Source organism: Agelaius tricolor, unplaced genomic scaffold, assembly GCF_023055355.1.
Source record: "Agelaius tricolor isolate 1412-34295 unplaced genomic scaffold, bAgeTri1.0.p SCAF_2, whole genome shotgun sequence".
Lineage (NCBI taxonomy): Eukaryota > Metazoa > Chordata > Aves > Passeriformes > Icteridae > Agelaius > Agelaius tricolor.
The window spans coordinates 44,116,205-44,126,453 of record NW_027269262.1 but is presented as its reverse complement, the minus strand read 5'-3'; the positions used below and the strand labels follow the sequence as shown (position 1 = coordinate 44,126,453).

General features: G+C 43.0%; 1 protein-coding gene across 1 annotated transcript in view; it reads right to left on the bottom strand.

The window, feature by feature from the left end:
* Positions 1–200: 200 nt before the first annotated feature.
* Positions 201–10,249, bottom strand: part of APCDD1 (APC down-regulated 1) — a 28,227-nt gene continuing 18,178 nt past the window's right edge. The window contains exons 4-5 of the mRNA XM_071417020.1: positions 6,502–6,823; positions 201–4,490 (exon numbers count right to left, since the gene is read on the bottom strand). Of these exons, the coding sequence (XP_071273121.1) occupies positions 4,042–4,490; positions 6,502–6,823 (771 nt within the window). The 3' untranslated portion in view covers positions 201–4,041. The remainder of the gene's footprint in view (positions 4,491–6,501; positions 6,824–10,249) is intronic.

Sequence of the window (10,249 nt, the reverse complement as noted above, 5' to 3'; positions counted from 1 at the left end):
CTATATCCATCAGAACTGTTCCTAGTGACAGATGTGTTCTGAAACAAAAAATGTGTATGTAGTAAAAAGTGAGCTTTTCTGTGCACAAGTTACTCAGCATTCAGGTTTTTGGCTGTTTCTTTCCAAGACACCAAACATTTCTTTTACATTTAGAGAGTCAACAGAACAGGAAACTAACATGTAGAGGAGGCAAAAAATCCTTAATTTTACAGTTAGACTTTTTTTTTATTTCAATCAATAGTTTAACAAGTGCTTAAACTTCCCCAGCAGTTTAATCTGGAACATAGTTGAGAAGAAAAATATCTTCTATAACTTTACAAAAATAAAAAGATTTTTTTTTTCTTTTAAAATCCTGCACTTTAGGCAAGCATGCTCCAACTCAAGCAAGACTGACATTATATCTTAAAATACAGACTTCTGTTCATAGAAATGACATTCTACCCCAGGACAGCAGGCACAAAAAGTAAATGGTATAGAAACAGAGCAAGAACACTTGTTTTGACTTTTCTGATCCCTTTTGTCCTATTTCTTGAATAGAGCCTCTTAAAACAATTTGCCTAAGAATTTCTTTAGGTTGCCATTTCTTCTGTCAGGTGGATCCTTGAGTAGGATATTACTGAGGGAAAAGCTTTCACCTGTCTTGGCAACATTGGCAACAGCTGAAGATACCAACATTATTGGATTAATTTTTTTTTTAAACCTTCTGCATTTCAGCAAGGGAGAAATCACCCAGCTTGCAGGTCCTCTACTGCTAAACCACTTGCAGCTTAACCTCTTCAGCAGCCAGGGCTGCCAGCACATGAGGTCAGGTTGGAGAAATAAAGTGAATGGAATATATTGTGTCACATATATATGTGGTGCTGTGCAGCAGTTAATTTAGTGAGTGATGAAACCAAAAGAGGGGGTAAGCTTAGCTCCTCGTTCTGTGCCTGCAAGCAAGGAGAAGCCTCACAGAAAATACAGACTAGCACATAAACTATGCACTCTGAACTTACATCTTTGTCCAACTTGACAAAGATGTTGGCTAAAAGAAAAATTAAAAATATACAGGCACGTGGAGGTAAGCTGGTGCAGCAAGTGCTAAGAACCCAGATCATAAAATTGTTTCTGTCAACGCTACAAATAAACTACAGAAGTCCGCAATCAGATTTCATGTAATGCATTGTGAAGACCTTTTAAAAATACTTCCTTTTTAAGTGTCTTTAAATAACAGGGGGAAAAAGAACATTTATTGTACAATTTGTACAGTGAGTTACATTTTCATGTAGTCTAACCATAAACCTTTTAAAACCTAGACCTTTGCAAGTCTGTGATTCAAAACAGTTGACACGTGAATGTGCTTTTGGAGGTTATAACCGGACAGATCTTTTTCTTGAAACTGTTGCAACATTTTTGACATTAGACAATTTACAGAGGAGCCACAAGGCACTAACAAACTGTAGATGACTGCTCTGATAAGTATAGAAAATCATGCTGTGGAACAGCTCCTTTGGTCTTTACTTTCATCCTGCATCACAAGCATGTGCAGATTTCAGCTGGGATCAAGTGTGTGTGGCACTTGCACAGGCAAGTGACATAGTCAGACAACTTCTAACCATGAGTATTTTTTCAGAGATAGGACCACATGGGAATGGTCAATGGTGGTAAAAGCAGCTTGTCTTGTGTGATCTAAGGAATGCCACACAGTACCCATCCTTTTAAATAAAAACTAGTGTGAATTCACTCCTGGTGCTAGATCTCAAATAGAAGTCAGAAATGCAGCAGGTACTTAGGGGACTTGTTTGTAACAGCTCAGAAGCCCAGTTAGAGATATGCTGGTGGCACTCTGCTGACTACAAAACTCAATCTAGAGAAAACCAAACTCCATGCTGGTTCATAACTACTCTGTCAGAGGTATCCTGTCCCCTTCTTGAACCTCTAGTTAAAACTGTGCCCCCCACCAGCAACTGATCCAGAGCTGGCTCTTCAAGTTTGACTGCATGGAGCAAAAAACACATCAAGAAATGCTGATCAGAACAGCTGTTCATCGGGCTCAATTCACCATGGTGAATTGAGCTGGCTTTCAGATCCTTCCAACAGGCTGAAGGAGGACCTGACATCAAATGGATGGATAAACACTTTGTCTGGTGATTACTGAGCCAACCAGAGCTCCATTCCTGACTCTTAAGTAACAGCTTCCTGTGAGTTTTCATTTGGGAAATGAGGGAAAAATATGAAAGATGTGGTCTGACTCAGCAGCGCATCTGTCCATGATACTGCTCCTTCCCTCTGTCTTCCTGCTGTCTCAAAACTAGGTGAACTGATTCTGTTCCAAGTCTGTGGAAATTCACATCCATGTTTTCAAGGAATGCTTTTGCTATAGTAGTCAGTATGAAGACTCACTATGTAAAGTTGAAAGACTTTCATTCAAAACATGCTTTCCCTAGGATACTGAAAATAATACATTAAAGGTTCTTTTTCTGACACAGTACTGGGCTGGGCAGCTACCAGCTGCTTATGCTGTGAAGAAACACTACAACTTTTTTCCTTATGTTTCCTACAGATGTTTCTGCTCTTCCTGTGAGCCAAAATGTGTACATCAGTAAGAGCCACGGACCAAACACAAGATTAAGCTACGTTCTCAGTTCATTCCCCATTAAAGCAGGGGAATGTGGTTCATCTATGAACTTCCAACCCCTTGCTGCCTTAAACATCTCCCCTACTGCTTCCAGAGTCTGCTCTGAGGTGCATCAGTGCACAAAAGGATATATTCACCACTGAGGGAAACCTGAGAGTTTCCAGGGCAGGCTCTAGTTGACAAGTGCTCTCTGAGGGCTGTGTCTATCCACCTTCCCAGCAGTGTCTCCCCATACCAATGCTGATTTGAGCTCTATGAAATCGTGGCATGTGTTGGGACACTTCAGCAAGGAGAAAAGGAAGGACGTGCTTGCATTAGTGCATCTCTTGCTCCTCCCTCTCTAAGACTGGCCCGGTGTTCCTCCATCTGAGGGTGTGTTTCCAGCTGCTTTCTTGTTTTACCAGGAACCACAGCGTGTTTGCTGCTGTAACCCTTTTCTCTGTTCTTACACAAGGTCAGATGACTAAAAAGATGCTGCTAAATAGGGCTGCAGAACACATTAGATCCCATTTGCTTTACTCTGCCCACCCAGCTGACCCAAGTACTGCACATGGAGTATGTAAGGCCTCAGGAATATGGGAAGAGAAGTCTTTCCTGCAGCCTTGTATTGGCAGCTTACCTGCACTCTGTGCATCTGACAGGAAAATTGCGGCTGCTGGCTGGCTTTGAGGGGGCTTTGTTGTAGCTACTCTCTAGATACAAAGGGAGGCCTCGAAGCAATTGCACAGCTAAGTTAATTGAATGAGAAAATACTAAACCACTGGTTATTTTTACAACTTAATGGTTGTAAAAATAGCTTAAATTACTTGGAGTATTTTTTTTAAATTAGGGGTATCAACCATTTAGCACTTTTTGAACAGAGGGCTGTTGATTTGCTGATTCTTTCTGTATTATGAGCTGTGAGATAATGGCAAGATAAATCTTTGTGGGTTTCCTCCTTATATACATATCTACATCAGAGCTGTGAAGTCAGAGGGAAGCTGCTATCACAGTACTGGCACAACACCGAGCCCTTCCCCAGAGCTAAATTCTGATGAGAAATCAGGCACTGGGGAGAAGAGTACCACAACAGTAAGATGGCAGAGATGACTGAAGCAGGATCATAGAGTTCATCCCAGCAGTTAAAAAAAAAAAAATAAAAGGAGACCCCTTCCCCCCCCCCAGAAGTCTGCAGTCCTAAAGTGCAATTACTTTTGTGCAGTCGTGTCAGGCCAGGGATCAGACTGGATGAAGTTCAAAGCACAAACATCAAACGAGTGCCATTCGGGATTCGAGGAGGAAGAGGGAAGTAAGGAAAAGAACAACAGTTCTCAGGCATTCAAGTGCATCAAGAAAATAAATGTCCTTTTCTGTCTGAAGAAAAACAACCCTCAGTCTGGTGGAATCCTGGCTCTGTAGTAATGAAAAATAAGTTTTCCTCGCTTCTAGCTGAGAATATCCCAGTATGACACAGTACAAATAAACAACAGAGCAAGAGCTGCGGTGCTGGGATATTTTTCCGGTGCCCTGCTGCTGTACAGCCTGATTTTACTTTCCTCGTGTGACTCTTCAGGTCTGGGTACTGATGAGACACACTGAATTAAAGGCATCTGGTAGGAAGTGGCTCTCTTCTCGGGTCGGTCGGGGCTGGAGCCATCGCTGGGTCTCTGGCCATTGTAGAGCAGGTACCTGCCCCAGGCATCCTGCTCCATCTTGAAGATTTCGTACTCGGTGTGAGGTAGGCGGATGCCGAGCGCAATGCAGCCGTTGGTGTGGGTGACGTCCTGCTGAACCCCAACCTGCCAGGATCCCTGTGCTCCACACTCGTTCCCGTTGAAGACATTGAGCAGCGAGGCTGTGGATATATCCATGGGAGTGACCTTCATGTGATTCACTGTGAGAGAGAAAGAGGGGAGCTGTTAGCAGGGGGACAAAAACAAAAGCAAAGCCAATGTGCAGATTGGGGCACACCTGTTAAATCAAAATTGTCTCCCCTTGTTCCTTCTTAAGTTAGTTTTTCACATTACAGGTGTGGCAGCAAATCTAGGAGCATCATTTTGTCTTTGTCTGTGCAAAAATTGCTTTTTGTAAAGAACAACCCCCCTCCAACTCAGTTGAAGAAAACCTGATGGCCACGTATCTCAGCCAGAGATTAAGCAGAGCTTTTCATAAATTCCAGACAATCCTTCACAGATAAAGCCTGGTTGGTTATACTAGGAGATAAGGAAAAGAGGAAACAATAAAACTTTTCTCATGTTTTATTACTGTCTGTATTAATTCGTAAGTGGCGCATTTATCACATATTTTTCATCATTTCTTAACATTTGCTAGCTACCCTGTAAACCTAATAAAATAATTAGTTCCCACTGGGAAATCTGTAAAACAATACAGTTGCACTATCATCCTACATTACCTGTCCTTTTTTGCATGATTTATAAAATATAGATGACCTACAGAAAGATGTTTTTTCTCATCTCTCAACATTGGCTGCAGCTTGCAGTATCAAATGTAGAACTGCTGCAGTTTCTTTAGTTCTAACCTGCTTGTATTTCAAAGGAGTTTAAGGCATATAAAGTTTCATTTTCTAGCCAAGTTAAAGAAGTTGAGAAAAGCCAAAATGAATGAGCCTGCAGAAGCTGAATAGAGATTTTTCCTGGTATGTGTTTGACATTGTATATCAAGAAAAAGGGATCTGAATGGATTGGTGCTGACCAAAACAGAAGCAAATAACCATCCCTCATGCCTCCCAACATACCAAAATCCCAAATTCTCTTGCAGATCATTTTATAGTAAGATTTGTTGTGAGCTTTTCCTGAGCTTTTATAAACAGCCATTTGACTCAATGGCTCTACAATTCACATTATTTACTCTAGCTGGAGTAAAAGGTAATTTATAGATATTGAACCTGAAAGTTTTACCTAAGCCAAATTAGTGACCTTGATCTGTAAGGTACATTGGCACAACATAAACCAGAAATGCAAACTGGATTTGATGCCAGGAGCTGAGCTGGGACATGCTGCACATGAAGCTCTAAAGAGCCAAAGTTCTGACAAGCAAGGGTATCTCCCACCTCCTACATAAAATCTCAGATAAATAAATTATTTCTTCTAGCTGGATGCCTTTCTAAATTAGACCCATGCACGATGCTTTACACTTCTAATGTGGTAACTGAAATAAGGAGAAGAGCCTACAGAGGACTTGAGACTACCAGAGGGTCCGCTGGGGATGGTGCCATGGTGGGATGTTGTGTTTTGGAGATGTTTGTGTGAGTGGCTCAGGCCCCTGAGCTCTTTTTAAGCAGGGTTCCATGGGGCTGTTTGCACAAGAAAGCTTCCCAGTGATGGGCGGCGTCACCACTGAGAGCTGCTTTCCAAAGTACCCGATGGGTTTCGGTTGGATACATTTTGTCTTTGCTCTGGCATCTTTAATCAGAGCTGTCTTTAGGGACACCCTTATTTGCTGGAGGGCCCCTTGGGAGCACATGAAAAGATGCATGCTGCTGCATTTGTCTTCCACAGAAAATTATTTATACCATTCCAGATCTGAAATGCCTTCTGAAGTTGCTTTTTTCTCTCTACAGAAGGAGCACTAGGACACAGATCTAACCACTTCTCTTAGAGGCTTGACATCTGGCCGCTGGCCTTCAAGATCACTAAGTAATGTGGACTCTTATTTTCTTGTCTGTATTTAAGGACCTCCTCCTCAAATGAGTATTGCTTTAGTGGTGTGAAATGCCATGCAGGTGTCTAGTTTGGCTGGGCATTGACACAATGTCTGCAAACTTCCCAAGAAATTATGAACTTCTAAATCCCAGAATGAAATCATCAGCAACCAAATCATTATGAGCAAACTGCTCTGGTCCATAACTACCTCCCTCCCCTCCCCATTGTATCAAGCTAGTCTACCTTTGAACACAAACTCCGTGCCACCCATGACTTTGGACGAGTGGACTCCGCGGCTGTAGCGTCCCTTGGCATAGATGGTGAAGGTGGGGTGCTTGCAGATGGGGTCAGAGTAGTGGTAGTAGTGGCCCTCCCAGGTGTTGTTGTTGTCGTGGAAGATGAAGTGCCGAGTGAGGAAGAGCACCTCCGGCCGCACCTCGCAGCGCTGGCTCACCCACTCTCCGTGCAGCCCGATGGTCAGGTCCGCCTTGGGGGGCAGGATGGGCGGGTGGTGCTCGTCCGAGCGGTAGATGATCCTGCAGGCGATGCACTTGTGGTCGTGGTTCTGAAACAAAGCAGAGAGGAACCCTCAGCAGGCATCACCTGGGATACAGGGCAATGCATCAGGCCAGCCACTTCATGCTGACGTGACACCAGCTCCACATTTTAAGGAATGCATTGATCTTGCTAGTGGTACTATTTGGTTTTGTATTTGTAAGACTGCACAGCAGAGGGACATGTAAAAAATGAATTCTCTTGTCTGCATTTATCTGAAATTAACATTTTAGTTCAGGATCTAGAAAAGGCTGACTTTATCCTTCAAATCATACAAGAAGCTGGCAGATGGTAATTTACTATGATAGGGATTTTGCAATGCTTGTGTCAGAAATCAATTCATTTGCTTAACTCTTATTTAACTGTCTTTAAGTTGTTAACTTTAAGTACTGTAGATAAACATGAGTGTTATAAGGACTTCTTTCTTTTTGGATGGCACCTTGGGAGAGTAGTAACCAGTGCTTTTTAAACTCTTTCAGCTTTGCTGAGCCCTAACACAAGTTTGGGAAGTGTGTGATGTGGCTGGTTGCTGCTGGACATGGTGAAATCTTTATGGCCCTCTCCAGCTGGAACAGGGTCCATTGGTACGTGCTAAGCTCCAGGGTGGCTCGCCACTGTGGGCCATGCAGCAGCCTCAAGCAGCCAAGTACCCCTGGCCCCAAATGTGAGTACCTGGGGTGTCCCAGGAGGGGCCTGCAGGCTCCAAGTCTGTGGCAGGACTGGAGAAATTTCAGGCTGAGGCTTCCACCTTCTGAGCAACACCATTTATAGTTACTTTGCATAGACCATTATTCTAGAACAGCAGCCATTTCATTGATTTCACCATTGCTGAAAAGACTTTGGATGACTATCTGGTCTGGGATGGGGCAAATATAAACCCTGTTTAATATGTGTAAAAGACATATATTGTGGGTGTTGTAAGTTGATTCTCTGAAGCTACCTACAGTCATTTTATTGGAGGAACTCAGGGCACTAATGAATATTGTGTGAATGTCACCTTTAAAGTGAGCCAGAGTTGAAGGCAGTGAATGGAGAGATGCTGACTTCATAGCAGCTTATGTGAACTTTAAAGTAAGAGCAGTGAATATGAGCATTTATGTTACAGAGGGTGCTCAGAGAGGCCTCAGAAAAGAGGACTGGAAAGGTGAACATAAAAGAAATATTTCTGTAAATCTTCCAGATGGCTGCATGTTGAGCTTTAGCTCTTAACACACCTCAGGAAAACACCTCACAGCTTGAATGTGGTGGATGTGAGTAACCTGCCAGTGCACCTCCCTCTCTCCAAGAAGGATCGAGGAGAGTCCTTGAGAGATGAAAGTACAGGACCTGTGTTGGTTGATCTGAACCACTGCTGGCCAACAGCCCTGCTCTGAGGAGGAAGGAGGTTGGACTTGGTGACCTCCTGAGGGTCTTTCCACCCCTAAACACATGGTCTTCTGGAGACCACATGTGCTGACATGCTCTTAAAGTGGATATAGTCCTTTCCCACTGTGGAGCTTGTTACCAAATTTTAAGATATGTTTTTTTCACCTAAATTCTGCAAGCAGGTTGAGGTCTGTCAGTACCTTAGTGAAATACAAAGAACATTTAATTGAGCAATTTAACTGCAACTGGTGAAGTTAGTGCAGATATATCCACAAAAAGTATCTTTCAATTGTAATAGGAATAATATTTTTTTTTTCTGGAGATGAAGATGCCAGTGCCTTTTAACCACACATTTCTGTCCTGCCATGGGGCAGACTGGCTGCACTGTTCCCTGACACATTAAGGGCCCTGATGACAGTAACTTTATGGCTGTGATCGTCCCACTCACATAAAGTGAAGCCAGAAAGCAGGAAAAAGACAGTGCTATAAAACTAAAAATAACTTATATAAGTTGAATCTATCAATAGTAGGAGAGAATTTCTGCTACAGTCCCTTCTCTTCTGAAGTGAATTTGAAAGCTTCTGTCATCTCCCAGAGGAGACCCTGGCAGAGCAGGATATTGGTTTGGTTTACATTCACATTTTCCTCCCAGGAGTTGATCCTCCAAAACCAGTTTGTGAGTCAAGGCAATTTAACCTGGGAACCAGTGATTCCTGTTGCCCTTGTTCAAAATCTGAAGAAAACCAAACAACAACTCAGCCTGTTTTCTTTTTTGGTCCCCACTGGCCACGATTACACTGTAAGCAGAGGTGACTCCTTTGGCAAACCCTAGGGAGGTCCCTGTTAACTCTCTGCTACTTGTCTGTAGTTCACCCAGCTCTTTGACCACTGTGGTCCTGAACTACTGCAGCTCTATGCAGCCCTTCTAATTGTGAATACTTTGCCCCAGCTGTGAGGGTCTGGCCAGCTGGGCTGCTAAGGAATGTCCCACCTGATGGCCTTGTAGTCACTGACTGTGCCCAAATGAAGGGGCTGAGGTAACCAGAAACTTTTTGCATCGGACCGTGATTGCAGTAGGGAGAGGTTGGGGTGGTGAGGGAGGAAGCAGAAACATCCCTTTCACAGATGTGAGACACCAGCTGGCTCCAGCCCCTTGCTGGATGTACTCTGAATCCATTGCTTTCTTGAGACCAGCATTTGAATCTAAGCCCACATAAGCCTTTTTTGCTGTCATACTATCTTTCACAATGTTATAAACTTCTTAGTGGAAGAATATGCCATCTATAAACTCCCTCAGTATAATTTTTTGCCCAAGTAATGGGCAAGGGAAAAAGCTAGTTCTGTTATGAGGCAATTTGGCTTAATTATGGAGTAATTTATGTTTAACAATTGACTGTATATTTTGCTCTTGCTTTTTTGGGTCAGCTGCTCTTGGCTCTTAATTACACTATCTGAGGCTTTGCAAATCACTCCCTTTCCATGTGTTTCAGGGAAAGATTATTTTCTAAAAACAGGCATTCAAAGAAAACAGGGAACAGAGACAAAGGACGTTTGAGTCCAAACAGGATTAAGAACTCTCTAGTAAAAAGCTCATTGGGGCATGACATAAACTAAAAAGCAATAAAACGAGCAGGGGACAGGATGAACATTGGTTCTATGTTTTGATTATCTTAGGTGCACCGTGCAGTATTTTTAATACTGGGGCCTTGCTAGAAGGACCGGGCCCTATAATAGCCGGGAGATTCCTTCCCATGATGGGTGACACCTTGCAGCTCTGCAGTGCCAAAGCCATAGTGACAACATTCCTCATCCTTCCAGGTGTTTCTTTAAAGCCAATTTCTGAACTAATCCACAAAGCCATGTGTGCCAAAACAAGTCTGAATCTCTGGCTGAAAACTCAGTTCTTGTAGCTGGGGAGAAAATAGCTTAGGATCTAAAAATTCCCACCAACATTTTTTCTTATCGCTCTCCTGCTGTCTCAGCTGAAGTGGTAATAAGGACAGAGAGCTCTGGAAGCCAAGCAAGGGGGATTCCAATTAAAAAAAGCAAACGAAGATGAGGTTCCTTCATC